Source organism: Oppia nitens, unplaced genomic scaffold, assembly GCF_028296485.1.
Source record: "Oppia nitens isolate AA-2021 unplaced genomic scaffold, nextdenovo-longstitch-racon4-pilon3 scaffold2_pilon_pilon_pilon, whole genome shotgun sequence".
Taxonomy (NCBI): Eukaryota; Metazoa; Arthropoda; class Arachnida; order Sarcoptiformes; family Oppiidae; genus Oppia; species Oppia nitens.
Window position 1 is genome coordinate 1878387 of NW_026533210.1, and position 14934 is coordinate 1893320.

At 27.2% G+C, this 14934-nt stretch overlaps 4 protein-coding genes across 5 annotated transcripts; 2 read left to right on the forward strand and 2 right to left on the reverse strand.

Annotated features, from left to right (window-relative positions):
* Positions 1–1911: 1911 nt before the first annotated feature.
* LOC128955197 (high affinity copper uptake protein 1-like) lies at positions 1912–5859 on the reverse strand. Of its 2 annotated transcripts, XM_054300842.1 has the most exons (5): positions 5826–5859; positions 5714–5744; positions 5540–5598; positions 2539–2713; positions 1912–2454 (listed from the first exon to the last, which is right to left on the reverse strand). In XM_054300842.1, the coding sequence occupies exons 4-5, from the start codon at positions 2711–2713 to the stop codon at positions 1988–1990; spliced, it is 642 nt and encodes a 213-aa protein (XP_054156817.1). In that variant the 5' UTR covers positions 5540–5598; positions 5714–5744; positions 5826–5859; the 3' UTR covers positions 1912–1987. The 2 variants fall into 2 exon arrangements, with proteins under 2 accessions (XP_054156817.1, XP_054156818.1); XM_054300843.1 differs by having other exon boundaries at positions 5714–5838.
* Positions 5860–6214: 355 nt separating this feature from the next.
* Positions 6215–7866, forward strand: LOC128956381 (WD repeat-containing protein 5). The gene is made up of 5 exons (XM_054302114.1): positions 6215–6770; positions 6843–6932; positions 7004–7300; positions 7392–7466; positions 7550–7866. Exons 1-5 carry the CDS (start codon positions 6399–6401, stop codon positions 7736–7738), a joined length of 1023 nt encoding a protein of 340 aa, XP_054158089.1. The 5' UTR covers positions 6215–6398; the 3' UTR covers positions 7739–7866.
* Positions 7867–8552: 686 nt separating this feature from the next.
* LOC128955510 (transcriptional adapter 1-like) lies at positions 8553–10253 on the reverse strand. The gene is made up of 5 exons (XM_054301185.1): positions 10083–10253; positions 9654–10000; positions 9251–9570; positions 8972–9149; positions 8553–8800 (listed from the first exon to the last, which is right to left on the reverse strand). Exons 1-5 carry the CDS (start codon positions 10181–10183, stop codon positions 8553–8555), a joined length of 1194 nt encoding a protein of 397 aa, XP_054157160.1. The 5' UTR covers positions 10184–10253.
* Positions 10254–11391: 1138 nt separating this feature from the next.
* LOC128954880 (phosphopentomutase-like) lies at positions 11392–14645 on the forward strand. The gene is made up of 7 exons (XM_054300485.1): positions 11392–11498; positions 12419–12797; positions 12870–13300; positions 13358–13975; positions 14081–14167; positions 14245–14378; positions 14497–14645. Exons 1-7 carry the CDS (start codon positions 11430–11432, stop codon positions 14597–14599), a joined length of 1821 nt encoding a protein of 606 aa, XP_054156460.1. The 5' UTR covers positions 11392–11429; the 3' UTR covers positions 14600–14645.
* The last annotated feature ends 289 nt before the right edge of the window (positions 14646–14934 follow it).

The following is a 14934-nucleotide window of genomic DNA, read 5'->3' on the forward strand; positions in this document are numbered from 1 at the left end:
TATTTTTTTTGTTGTAAAATATATATATATATTATTATTATTAGTATTATTATTATCGATAAATAAATAAATAATAAGTTTTTTAAATATTAAAACATTTTTTGTTTGTTTGATTATTATTGAGTTTCGATTTGTTTTATAATAAAAAAAGTTTTTTACTCTCTTTCTCTCTCTCTCTCTCTCTCTCAAAGCAATTCAATTGATATATATTTTTTAAATAATAATAAAACACTCAATAATAATAATAACTCAATGAATATAGTGGTATATATATAGAAAAAATGTGTCGACTATTACACAGTATAATAATAATAATAATAGTAAAACAAAAATATTATTTATATAGTACTCCAATACTATTACATATACACTGCAAAAAAACAAGTGCAATGTGTTGTGTGTTTGAATTGAGTCTAACGATTGGGAAAAATTCAATTGAAAAATGTATTTATTTTTTTTTGTGTTTGTTTTGTGTTTGGTTTGGTTTTATTGGGTTTTAGTTTGAAATCGCGCACTAATTTTTTTGCACACAATTTATATGTATTAAGTATTGGTATAGCCATTGAATGCCAACCTATGACAACCTATAGAGGGAACTATGATATATAAATATAAATTTATATATAAATTAATATATACTGTACCTATAGGTACTATCAAGTAAATGTATAATTTTAATTATACATAGATTTTTAAAATGATTTTTTTTTATATTAATAATAATAATAAAAAGTAAATTACATATGTATGAGTAGAAAATATTGAATGAAATTAATAAATAATATATTATTTAGAGATTTTTTTATTGTGTTTTAATTTACACAACTGTACTATTAATTTTGATAATTACAAAAAAACAGTTATATGAAATTATCATATATTAAAACTTTTTTATATATAATATATTATATATATATATTGTAGTCTTATTATAGGAATATTTTGTTTTTTTTAAGTTATTTTTAATTATAATAATGAATAAATTTATTATTTTATTTAATTATAATAATTAAAATTGATTATCAATAAGGTTTAGAACATTATTATTATTATAAATACTTTATTTAATTTATATATAAAGGTATATAAATATATAAATTAAAATATTCAATATTAAATTATGTAATTGAAATGAAAATGTAATATAATATTCAAAATATAAAATTTAGCATATATTAAAATTTTTGATATATACTGTATATTTTTAATGACTAACCATAATTGTATATATATTTAATGACTAATCATAAATATAATTAAATTCATAATTTATAAATAATTTGTTCAAAATATTCAACATTTAATAATAATAATAATAAAGATAATCTCATAGTTAGTGTCTATCATTGTAAGCAATAATTAATAAATATAAGTCATGAAAATAATATTGGATTTTAATTACCGTAACATTAATTTATTTATCATTACAATTGCAAAAAATAAATAACATAAAAAACTATTATCAAAAATTAAATAATCATGACTAAACGTAAAATCCTATTATAGTAAAATAAATAAATCTAAATAAAAAAATCTTTAAATTTAAACATAATTAAAATCTATAACAAAATTATCTAATAAAATCATAAAATCATAAGCATAAATATTAAGAAAAAATTTATTTTTTCATATATATATATCAATATATAAATATATTTATCATTTTATCCATAATAAAACAACATTACCGGTAATAATAATAATAATAATATATTTAATTCAATAATTATAATTACAATCAATTTAATTCGAAGTTTGACTATTAAAATGATATGTAATTTCATTAACAAAAATAATTTGTAACAAATAATTATTAGAAAACATAGTTTTATATATCATATAATTTATATATATATATATATTTGTTTATATAGTCTACATTATATATATAAAAACATAGTTATATATATATATATATATTTATATATAAATAATTGCCGAATCACACTCCCGGCGGTTATCACATCCGCGAGTAGTGGTCAACAACCTAGTGACAGTGGTCGTCGTCAAACGTCGAGTAGGGATTGTTTTTACGGGTGCCGATTGCAAAATAGCCGACACCGGAGCCCAATATGATGGCCAAACATAACCAAGCATTGAAGTACATAAAGGCCAACATTAGTATATAAGAGATAAATATCTGAATCATATGTAACAATGTTTGCCACATATGGGCCGCCGATAACAGCCGCATAGTTGGCCGATGGACTGAATCCCTGTTGTGTTGGTGGTTGTGGTGTAGCGGTCGATCGTAAGCACCGCCAGCACCACCGCCGCCGCTAACCGAACTGCCGGCGCTTATGGTGGACGCACCGCCGTTTTCTTCGCTGCTGCTGATGCTACTGATGGTAACCACTGATGATCTGGCTCTTTGCAGATGCCGGTCCCGGTAAAACTTGAGCATCTCGTAGATAATGGCCAACACAAAGAAGAACAAACACGAACCGAACATTTCTTTTATTGATTTAAAAAAAATAAAATTTAAAAATATTTAATATTTAAAAGTTTCCACAAAAATAAAATTATCACTAAAAATACCTCCATCATTGTGGACAATCCATTTCTTAAACAATATGGGACTATAGTAGCCGATTTTGAAATACATGCCCATATCCATATCCATATTCATATTCATTTCAGTGGTCGGCATATCATGCATAGGCATATCGGTAGCGGACATATCGTGATTCATACCGTTACTCATATTCATCATCTATTTTGAGATCAATCAATCAATCAATCAATATTGTTGAATAAAAATTGTTTGGTAACAAAATAATTTTTTTTTTAACAAACAAAATACAAAAAAAAATATTTATTATTAATTATATGTGAATTATTAATATTAAAAAATCAAGTGTCAATAAGTTTTAGCAATTATTATATACTTTACTAATATTTTATAGCACAACAACAAACAAACAAAAAATACTATACAATAAAATTATTTTAATTTAATTAATTTAATTGATTGGCAAACGTCCTAATAAACAATATTATAGTATATACACAGTAGTATCGGATCTTATAAATGATAATTACATTTGTTGTTGTTGTCACTTATAATTTTTGTTAAACTATATTAAACTATATAGTTTCTAGTCATCACCACCTAATTAATCACTTATACAAACACTGATAATATGATATATATATATATTAGAAAAATTTAATAATACACTCAAACAAAATAATTTTCTGATAAATTAGATTTTGTTGGTTGAATTGTTAGTTATATATTTAAAAAAATTGAATGTTAGTTAATGCACTTTACAATTAAAAAATATAATAAAATGTTATCATCAATATGTTAATATRTAATGTCAACAGTGATGACAAACTTTAAAAAAAATACAAAACTATTTGTTAATAAAAACAAATTGAGGGGTGTATTGAAATCATAATTTATTTATACTATTATCTAATAATTGTAAAATTTACATTAACACTACTTTTTAAAAAAATAATAATTATATCAATAATATTCAATATCATATACTAAATATATGATTCAAATGTGTCATGAATATGCAAAATGTTTTTTTTAAATGTCAAATTAATTTATAATAATAAAAATAAATTGTGTCGGATATAACTATTATGAAAATTATTAATAAAAAAATCAATTTGATATTATATCGTTTTCAATTGACACCTATTTTTATAAATGATTATGTAATAATAAATTGTACTAGATAGTTTTATAATTAAATTTTATTTTAAAACATGCACACACACACACACAAATATATACAATAAAACGCACAAAATTTGTTTACTATCTAATAGTATAAATATATGTTTAATGTATATATTAACTAATTTTTATCTCAATAAAAAACTTAATAAAAAAATAAATAAATAATTAAATGTATAAATAAATAAAATATATATAATGATTCATATGATCTAATATAGTGAGAAAGTTTAATTAATGTCTACACAATTATATACACAGTTATAATATATATATATATATAGAGCTAATTCATTATGATTTTGCTAAATAACATGTTGTTATTCAACTAATAATAAAAATCAAATCAAAATAGGATTTAATTACATTAAAAAATAACAAATTTATTGCATTTGTTTTTTGTGTTTCTATGCTATCAATAGACATGTATATGTTGTTAAAAAAATGATATTTGTTTGTTTGTTTTTCATGATATATATTTATTTTTCAATGCAATTCAATAATCAAATCAAAACTTTCACAGTCAACACACACACACAYACACACACACACACACACACACACACACACACACACACACACACACACACACACACACACATACATACACACACACACACACATACACACACACACATATACACACACACACACACATACACACACAAACACACATATACACACACACACACACACACACACACATCATACATATACACACACACACATCACACACACACACACACACACACACACACACACACACAAACAAACACACACACACTAAACAAGTGTTTTATATGATATTTTAGAGATCAAACAAAAAAAAGGTTATTTCAGGTTATTATTACATATCGCACACAGATTTTTACAAAAAAAACAATCAAATCAAATAAATAATAAAATATATTTCAATAAAAAAAATAAAACAATTGAGTTAAACTAAAAGACATGCAATAATAATATATCAATAGATTAGCTGATAAAAAATACTAGAGATTAATTAATTGTAAATTTTCAAATTTAATTGTATCTATCATTAACACTAATATAAAATACTGTATCAATATATATATTTATAATATAAAGTAATTGTTAATTATGATTAATCATGGGATCAATAAATTTTTTTTATATGTTTGCATTGATTAACATTTAACACCCTATAGCTTATCAATAATAATAATAAAATAACTTTGATTATTATTATAATTATAATTATTATTGCAATTTATCGTCACATTAGTGCCCATTAATGATTGATAAACTCAAAAACTATTATAAACCCAAAACTTTTATAATAATAATAATAATATTAAATACATTTTTTTGTGATTAGTAGAAAATGTCATTTAATATCATAAATACTATATTAATGATAGTAATAATAGTTAGTTATAGTAAATGCACTTTAATTAACTAATTTAGTAATTAAGTGCATTTATTATTAATATCTACAATAATTTTAAAAAAATTTATATATTAGTACATTACCTGCAATTTGTACTTATATTATCATCTATTATTAAAATATCATTAAAATATCTATTATTATTTAGTATTAAATTTTATTTCACTTAAAATAAATAAATTATTTGTATTGTAATTGTAAAAAAATTAGCAATGTCAACAATTTTATTTTTTTAAAAAAAATTGATAACAAAAATTATTACTATATATATATATCGTATAATTTACATACACATAGACAAACACATTGTATTTATTAAATATATATATATAAAATAATAACTGCACTGATTGTCAATTAGGACATAACCAGGGGCATTTAGAAAATATCTATATATATAACATACAGTATATGATAATTAAAAAATTTACCTAGTTACCAAAAAAAATTGTCATGTCCATTTAATCAGATCTATAGATGAGTTAGAAAACTAAAAAAATTAAAAAAAATTAAAAATTAATTTTAAAAATTGCCATGCACATTTTTTTTTAACCAGTTTTAACAAAAAAGTTTAAGTTATTTTAAATAATAATAATATAATTTACATGATTTTATTTTTGTGTTGTATCGACGCAACTAAATAAATTATAATTATATTTTTAATAAATTTATAAAAAAAAACAAAATTAATTTAAGCAAAATTAAAATAAACTATACATTGACTTATGTGGCCATTGATTGAATGCACTGTTTATTATTATTATGTAATATATTTAACTAATAAATAATAATAATATAAAATAAATAATAACAGTATTAATGAAAACAACAAATAATAATAATATAAATAAGAGACAAATGAAAGTCAATGAATGTTTTTATTTAGGYATATATGCTATATATATGTTTGTTGCGAATATTTTGAACATTTTAATACAACAAAAATCATATACTAACTAAATTAGTTTCTTATAGTACTATAAAGTACCAAATGTGCAAATGTACAAACACATAGTGATAGTTAACAGAAATAGTTTGGATCTAAAAACACTGTATGTTTAAGTCAATCAACAAATAGTCACAAAAAAAACACACGTTTTGTGTGTAATAACAACACAATAGATATTATTATTAATAATAATAACCGAAAAATAAATACAAATAATAACAAACAAAAAATCCAATCAATTGATTGATAACTGGATTTTTATAATCAGTTTATCTCTATAGACACCGCCGATTGTCTGCCGATTTTTTGCGGGGATTTTTTGTTTTGTCCGATAGACAAAAATGATGGACATGTCGTCCCACAAACAGTCTCAGGGCGGTGGCCACCGATCGTCGATATCGTCGACACCGCCGTCGTCGCACAAGTCGTCGTCATCGTCGGCCGATAAGGTGCGGCCAAACTACAAGCTTACCTACACACTGGCCGGCCATACAAAGGCCGTATCGTCGGTAAAGTTTTCGCCGAACGGCGAATGGCTGGCCTCGTGTTCGGCCGATAAGTTGATCAAAATATGGGGCGCCTATGACGGCAAGTTTGAGAAGACCATTAGCGGCCATAAGCTGGGCATCAGTGACATATCCTGGAGTTCGGATTCGCGGCTATTGGTCTCGGCCTCCGACGACAAGACATTGAAGATATGGGAGTGCGCGACGGTATGTAATTGATATCACAACTATGGCTATTGGATCTAATGATTGATTTGTTTGTTTGTTTGTTATCTTTAGGGCAAAGGCTTGAAGACACTGAAAGGTCATTCAAATTATGTCTTTTGCTGTAATTTCAATCCGCAGTCCAATCTCATTGTCTCCGGATCTGTAAGTGATGGACAAATAAGAAGATAATTAGAAAAAAAGAGTTTATTAAAATTGATTTTATTTATATAAAGTTTGACGAATCGGTCCGCATATGGGACGTAAAAACCGGCAAATGCTTGAAGACACTGCCCGCCCACTCGGACCCGGTATCTGCCGTACACTTCAATCGTGACGGTACTCTTGTGGCCAGCAGTTCGTACGATGGTCTCTGTCGTATTTGGGATACGGCATCGGGTCAATGTCTGAAGACACTGATCGACGACGACAACCCTCCCGTCTCTTTTGTCAAGTTCTCGCCTAATGGTAAATACATTTTGGCCGCAACACTGGATAATACACTGAAATTATGGGATTATAGTAAGGGAAAGGTATGTTTTTTTTAAATAAGTATAGGTTATAGCAGTTTTTGGGGACTGAAATGTTTATTGAATTATCATTTTTTTTGTGTGTATAAACTAGTGTCTAAAGACCTATACGAGCCATAAAAATGAAAAGTATTGTATTTTTGCCAATTTTTCGGTTACCGGAGGAAAGGTATGTTAAATAATATATTAAATAGTGCTGTAATTTTTTTTTGTATTAATTTTTGTTGTTGTTAATTATTGAAAACAATTTAGTGGATCATTTCGGGCTCTGAGGACAATCTGGTCTATATATGGAATCTGCAAACGAAAGAGATTGTCCAGAAGCTGTCGGGACATACGGATGTAGTATTGTGTACGGCCTGTCATCCGACCGAAAACATTATAGCGTCGGCCGCTCTTGAAAACGATAAGACTATTAAGCTATGGAAAAGTGATACATAAAACAAGTGATTTGATTATTATCACCATTTTTTTCATACATAATAGCAAAAAAAATATGTTAGACATCTCTATACAAAACATTTATTATTACCGTAATTAAATTGTAATGCATTTTTTACTAAATATCATTCAAACACATAAATTAATTAAATCTAATTAAATTATTTTAATTAAAACATAACCGTTATAATTATTATGATTGTATGTATGTAATTTTTTATTTGATTTTGATTTTTAATTATATACCTCTAGAAATTAATGAATATTGTATACTTGAATTTTGAATATCGCTAATATTATAAGTAAAAATTATATAATTATATCGGAAGTACATAAATAAAAAATAAATAAATAAAATTTAATATTATCATTGAATTTGTTATAAAATTAATAATTGGTATTAAATTTACGATAATCAACTAATTAGCGATACTATGGGCAATAAAACTCATTGCAGTTTAAGATAGTCGAAATTATGTATATAATAAGTAGAAATTATGATTTAAAATATGATTATTATTTTTTTTTAAAAAATAACACAAATAATTAACAGTTTTTAATTAAATTTTATTACTGATGATATAATTTTTTTTGTTTTAATTAAAAACTTCTAGCATGTAATAAATCTATACAATTGTCAATTAATTAGCTAAATATAACTGTATAAATAGTTACAGTATTATACATAGGATAGGAAAATATACAGTAATAATTTACATTTAGTGATACAGTATATTGTATGTGCAACTAAATTAAACAATTAAGTCAATCAATTAATCAATAAAAACGAAAATAATTAGTTTTTTAAATTTATTTAGTCAATGGATGAATTGTTTTCTACTTCAATTAATTTTGCAACCGTCCTATAGTAGGCATTGCATGAAACAGAGAGCACCGGTATTAGATTGCGGTTGGCTTTCAAACAATACAACAAATGTCGCAAATTGATTGTGTCGTCCACCAGATGTGGTCTCTTCAGCGACTGTTGTACACTACAGGCCATCCAATTCATGGCTCTGTTGGTGGAGTCATCGATCGACGGCATTATTGTTACCGATTCACCTGAAATATTAATTCGACAATAATATTAAAATTTGTTATCTAAATAAGCACTAGTAGTCTCTCTCTTCGAGAGTGAAAGAGAGAGAGAGAGAGACAGAGAGAGAGAGAGAGAGAGAGAGAGAGAGAGAGAGAGAGAGAGAGAGAGAGAGAGAGAGAGAGAGCAAAACTAACCACTTTCTGGATGAATGAGAGTCGATGACAGATAGTCTGAGTCTTGAATTAATGAATAAGAGTTTTTGATATATGGATTAATGGGTGGACCGCCGATGTTATACTTGAAACGATTTTCACGCAATCGATATGAGGAACGGGAGGCAAATATCTCCATAAGTATGGCTTTGATAAAGTCCTATAACAACAATTTAGCATTAGATACAACATTAATACAACTAAAAATCTGTAGATAATGTAAATCATGTCAATAACAGATCCGATTGTCCAAACACTTACCCGAAGTGCTGCGTTACACAACTTAACGGCATTGTCCTGAACGCCATCTAAGCCCGTCTCCCAACAGATGACAAACACACGCAGATGTGACATGAAATGATCGGGAAGTACGGACTCGCGCTGACAGTAACTGACTTTCGATAACTTCTGGCAGTCGTCCCAAAGTCGGACATCGGACAGATAGCCGTTGTCGCCGACGGAGGTGTCGGCAAACTTTTTGGCAAAATTCAATTTCAATGTCTTCTCCTTCAGCGACGCTGTCTTTTCTTTCAATCGTTTACTTAACGACTTCACAACCGGTTGTTTCGGTTTCAGATCAGCTGTTCAATTGAAAAAACAAAACCAATTAGTTATTACCAAAAAAAATTATCACTTCAATAACGTCTTCAATCGCATCGCATACTATAAGTGACACTTTTTGGTTCAGTTTTGGGCACCAATAGTACTGGTATGTCGGCAGTGGTAGATGAGGCGGTGGCGGCGGCCGCGGCGTTGACTTTGACATCGATGGCTGAATCGGTACTACAGCTGCTGCTGGCAGTAGTAGTAGTAGTAGCAGTACTAGCGGTTGAGGTCGGCATCTGATGGTCATCGGTGGTCGGCGCCAATTGGCAGCACTTGTTGAACAGTGCCAACAGAAAGTTGTTGTGAGCCTTAAGCATATCTTTTGTCAAAAATTTGGTCACTTCTTGGTCGAACTCTTCTTTGGTCGACTCGTGTGTAAACCATTGTCTCATTGCCCGAAGATATCTGTGTCCACGACGACGACAATAACAAAAAAACCAATTTATTAGTCAACAAAAAAAACTATTGAATTATTAAGACTTATTACAGCTTAAAGTTATCGCCGAGACAGTCGTCCAGTGCTCGCTTGGCCACAGCCAACGGGTCGGCCACCGAAGTGCTGGCACCGGCGGCGGCGGTGGTGGCCATTGTTTGATTTATTTATTTTCTGGCGGTTAATGCGGCGGTCGTGGCCTACAAATTACGGGACGACACACACACACACACACTAACAATAATAGCTGTTTAACAATACAAATGTTTTTATATTATTATTAACTAATTGTTTAAATTATAATAACTTTATGTAAAATACAGTATTAATTAATTAATTAATTAATTAATACAATAAATTCAATTGTATGTCAAACACATTGATATTATTATTATTATACGATTGTTTGTATTGAATATCCAAAAAACAAAACAATAATATTTATAAACAAACAAAAAATATTTAGTAATTATTTATGATTTTAATTATAATTATTTTATTTGTTATTTAATATTATTATTATTAATGTTATGTTATGTTTGTTACTCTCATTCAATATGACATTAGATTTTATTTATTTATTTTTGTTAATTATAGTAAAAATAAATAACGTTTAATTATTATATGTTCCCCTATATTATGTCTATTTTTCTAAAAACTAAAAATATAATATCAATAATAGCTTTAAAAACAAATTGTTTATTTATTTATGTTTTCATTGACGTAATTTATGACTAATTCAATTGACACTTGAAAATCTAAATGTATTATTATTTTATTTTATTTTTTTTATACAGTATTTAACATTAAATAATGTGTTTGAAAAAATAAATAGTATTTTCACTGATTATATAATTACTGATTGTATTAATAATAATAATAATATTATCATTTAGTTTTTTTTAAGTACAGTAATAATTTTTTTTATTATTAGTAGAAAAATTTTTAATAATTATTATATAATAATAATAATTATTATTTTTTATTAGACTAATAAACGTGTGATTAATTATTTTCTGATTTTTTTGCTTGTTTTATTTGTTTCAGTAATATTATATTTATTACATAATTATATTTATATCTTTTTATTATATGATTATTATTATTATTACGTGTGATAATACTGTACTCTACATGTGATTGGTATAAAAAGTTGAACAAAAAATTTTTTTAGTATCATTTTTCAATTGTATCAAATTTTTTTTTATTACAAAATAATTGAATGTTATATTTCTCTAACTAATTAAACTAAAAATTTTTCTAATTTTTGTTTCAATAGACACTTTTATTTACTAAAATATATAGAATATATATATATTTTTGGTGATATTTGCATAAAAAAATTAATTTTTTTTAAATAGTGTTTATTCTGTAAAATATTCTGTAATATCCGTATATATAATGTCAAACATCAAGAATATGAACGAAGAATTGAAGATTAAAATCGACGAATGGCTTAATTGGGATCAGGTTTGTGATCATTAAAATACAAAAATAAAACTTTATTTATTTATTTTTTGTTTGTTGTTAATAATACTAATTATAATAATTATTATTATCTATTTAGTAATTACCGATAATTATTAATTTATAAATTAAGTAAATAAAATAAATAATAAAGTATAATATGTTTTTTTATTTTAAATAAATTAATATAATTTTTTTTATAATAAATCAACCATATAAATTATGTATATATATATATATATATTATTTTATTTATTAATGTGACTCAGCAAGATAATATTACAATATACTAGTTTATTTTTTCAATAAATTTGATTATTCATTAAAATAATTTGAATATTTTTTATTTATATTTTCTAAATTATTTTTTTTTTAAAAAATCTATTAAATTATTATTCATTATAATTTAAAAAATATATATAAATTATTAACTAATTTGTTGACAAAATATATTGATAGTCGTCGAATAGATAGCTATTTTATTAAAAAAAAATTCAATGTTATACTAAATGATTATTTTTTTTAAATAAATATTTAAGTTTTATATTATCTAAGATAATAAAAATTGTATATCAAAACTCTATAATACAATATTTATTTAAGCGCTAACTTTCATTAAATGTATATAAAAAATATTTTATTGGTTTAGTGAAAGACTAATAAAAATTTTTATATACTTTATTACTACTACTACTAACTAATACCAGAATCATAAATGTGTTGATAAGCACTAGTATTATAAATTAATTTAATTATGATATTAATAATAGATATAATATGTTTTTTTTAATAAATTGGATAATTATTTACCAATAAAATTAAATATTATAACAAAAATAGAAATTAAGAAAAGTTTTTAATTTAATTTTTTATACAATAATGACTAAAACATATATATTTATATATCAATTAATTTACCGAAGAATACGGAAACATTGAATGAGATCAGAGGACTGGTCGACGGCAAACAAACGGACAAATTGTCAAAACTATTGCTCAATCGGCTAGACTTCGGTACGGCCGGTCTCAGGGGTCGTATGGGTGCCGGTTATGCCGCTATGAACGACCTGGTTGTCATACAGACGTCGCAAGGATTGGCCAAATATTTGCTGGAATTGGACGAAATAGCCGCCAAAAACGGTGGTGTCGTTATCGGGTACGACGGCCGACACAATTCAGAACGATTTGCACGATTGTCGGCCAACACTTTTCTGACGGCCGGAATCAAAGTCCATCTGTTTTCGACATTAGTTCCGACACCGTTTGTGGCCTATGCTATCCGACTGTTATCGGCTGCCGCTGGTCAGTAGCTGACCAATCAAAATACAATTGATAGATAGTTGACTGACTATTATTATTGTCGATTTAAAACAGGACTAATGGTAACGGCATCTCATAATCCCAAACAAGACAACGGATACAAAGTGTACTTTTCAAACGGCGCCCAAATTACGTCACCGCACGACAAGAACATACAGAAACATATATTAATAAATCTGGAGCCGTGGACAGGGGTTTGGGTGAATGACCCGAGACATGATAACAAATGTATGGATCCGTTAGACATAGTTTGGAAAAACTATTTCACAACACTCGAGTCGCACGTCTACGACAAGAAGGCCATCCAAGAGTCCAACTTACGGATAGTGTATACACCGATACACGGCGTCGGACACCGCTATCTAACCGAAGCTTTTCGGGTGTGTGGACTGAAAAACTATTTTCCCGTCGAGAGTCAAATGAAACCGGATCCCGAATTTTCGACCGTTGTTTTCCCGAATCCCGAGGAAGGCAAAGGAGTTTTGGTAAAAAAATGGTTTTTTAGTAAATCAAAAAAAATTTTACATCAAATCAATTAATAGGATGAGTCATTCAAGACGGCCGCCACAACTAAGTCAACGCTAATCATAGCCAACGATCCCGATAGCGACCGGTGCGCTGTTGCCGAATACCAATCGCGGGAGTCAAAGTGGCGTATATTTACGGGCAACGAATTGGGCGCATTGTTCGGTTGGTGGCAATGGTTTAAACACAGTTCACGAAAAGACGCGTCGAAACCGGTTACTAAAGACGTCTATATGATCTCATCGACGGTCAGCTCAAAGATATTGGAATCGATGGCTAAAGTTGACGGTTTTAATTGGTTGGAAACGTTGACAGGATTTAAATGGATGGCCAATAAAGGGCATGAATTGGAAAAATTAGGCAAAACAGTGTTGTTTGCCTACGAAGAGGCCATCGGTTTTATGGTGGGAACCACTGTCCTCGATAAGGACGGTATCAGTGCGGCCGCAGATATACTAGGATTAGCCGTCTATCTGGACGGACACCGACAATGCAATTTAGCCGATCATTTGACCACAATATACAATACATACGGCTATCACTATAGTCTCAATTCGTACTACATTTGCTACGACCAGAAAGTGATTAAACAAATTTTCGACCGATTGGCCACTTTTGACGGAACTCCGGGAACGGTAAGCACTACTGCTGGGAACTGGGAGGCACTGGGATAACAAAATGCTTAAATTACTTAAAACAACTCATCACTGTTTTTAAATTAAATCACTTTTTTGATTTAGTATCCCAAACGAATTGGCGGCTACGATGTTGTCCGGGTTCGTGACCTGAATCGCGGCTACGATTCTGCGACCACCGATAAGAAACCCGTATGTTATTTATCGATAATTATTTCCTAATCTTAATAATTTCTAATACCTGTTCTCTCTTTCGATAAACAATTCAGATATTACCCACCAGTTCTTCGTCATATATGTTGACATTTTACTTTAGCAACGGCTTTGTACTGACCATCCGGACGAGTGGTACCGAACCGAAAATCAAGTACTACTCGGAAGCTATAGCACCGCCAGAAAACAAGTATTTATTTTTTTAATATTTAAATTATATTTGTGATTAACAATTGGTTATACCTCTCTCTCTCCCCTCAAAAAAACGAAAATATTTTTTAACCGATTATCCGATTTTTTCCGGACAGAAATTGGACACAAATAGAGACGGATTTACACGATTTGGTCAAACAAACGATTGCCATCTGTTTAGAGCCCGAGAAGAATGATATTCAACCGAAAAGCGATTAATTAATTTAATTAATTAATTAATAGTTAACTAATAATCAAAAATAAAAGTTGCGTTTATTATTAACAATATTAATGATTATATCTAAAAATTTATATTTAATATATATGTTTAATATATGCAGTATATATAATTATGTTTATATTATTGATTTATATAAATTGTGATACAATTATTTTAATTGGGATTTTTTTTCCTAAAATTTTTTTTCTTCATATATTATGATAATATATATATTTTATTAAAATGTACCGTAATATGCAAATAACAAATAAATAAAAAAAATTATAAGTTTTTATAAACTAAAACTAGTTTATAATTATTGATTTATTAAGTA

What these genes read in the sequence shown, in the direction of transcription:
- LOC128955197 (XM_054300842.1), bottom strand. Translation starts at nt 2,713, where the DNA reads ATGATGAATATGAGTAACGGTATGAATCACGATATGTCCGCTACCGAT. An exon ending in GATTGTCCACAATGATGGAG is followed by an intron (nt 2,455 to 2,538) that starts GTATTTTTAGTG and finishes AATCAATAAAAG; the next exon opens with AAATGTTCGGTTCGTGTTTG.
- LOC128956381 (XM_054302114.1), top strand. Translation starts at nt 6,399, where the DNA reads ATGATGGACATGTCGTCCCACAAACAGTCTCAGGGCGGTGGCCACCGA. An exon ending in AGATATGGGAGTGCGCGACG is followed by an intron (nt 6,771 to 6,842) that starts GTATGTAATTGA and finishes TGTTATCTTTAG; the next exon opens with GGCAAAGGCTTGAAGACACT. An exon ending in GGGATTATAGTAAGGGAAAG is followed by an intron (nt 7,301 to 7,391) that starts GTATGTTTTTTT and finishes TGTATAAACTAG; the next exon opens with TGTCTAAAGACCTATACGAG.
- LOC128955510 (XM_054301185.1), bottom strand. Translation starts at nt 10,183, where the DNA reads ATGGCCACCACCGCCGCCGCCGGTGCCAGCACTTCGGTGGCCGACCCG. An exon ending in TGTGTAACGCAGCACTTCGG is followed by an intron (nt 9,150 to 9,250) that starts GTAAGTGTTTGG and finishes TTGTTGTTATAG; the next exon opens with GACTTTATCAAAGCCATACT. An exon ending in TCTCATTCATCCAGAAAGTG is followed by an intron (nt 8,801 to 8,971) that starts GTTAGTTTTGCT and finishes TTAATATTTCAG; the next exon opens with GTGAATCGGTAACAATAATG.
- LOC128954880 (XM_054300485.1), top strand. Translation starts at nt 11,430, where the DNA reads ATGTCAAACATCAAGAATATGAACGAAGAATTGAAGATTAAAATCGAC. An exon ending in AATGGCTTAATTGGGATCAG is followed by an intron (nt 11,499 to 12,418) that starts GTTTGTGATCAT and finishes AATTTACCGAAG; the next exon opens with AATACGGAAACATTGAATGA. An exon ending in TTGACGGAACTCCGGGAACG is followed by an intron (nt 13,976 to 14,080) that starts GTAAGCACTACT and finishes TTTTTGATTTAG; the next exon opens with TATCCCAAACGAATTGGCGG.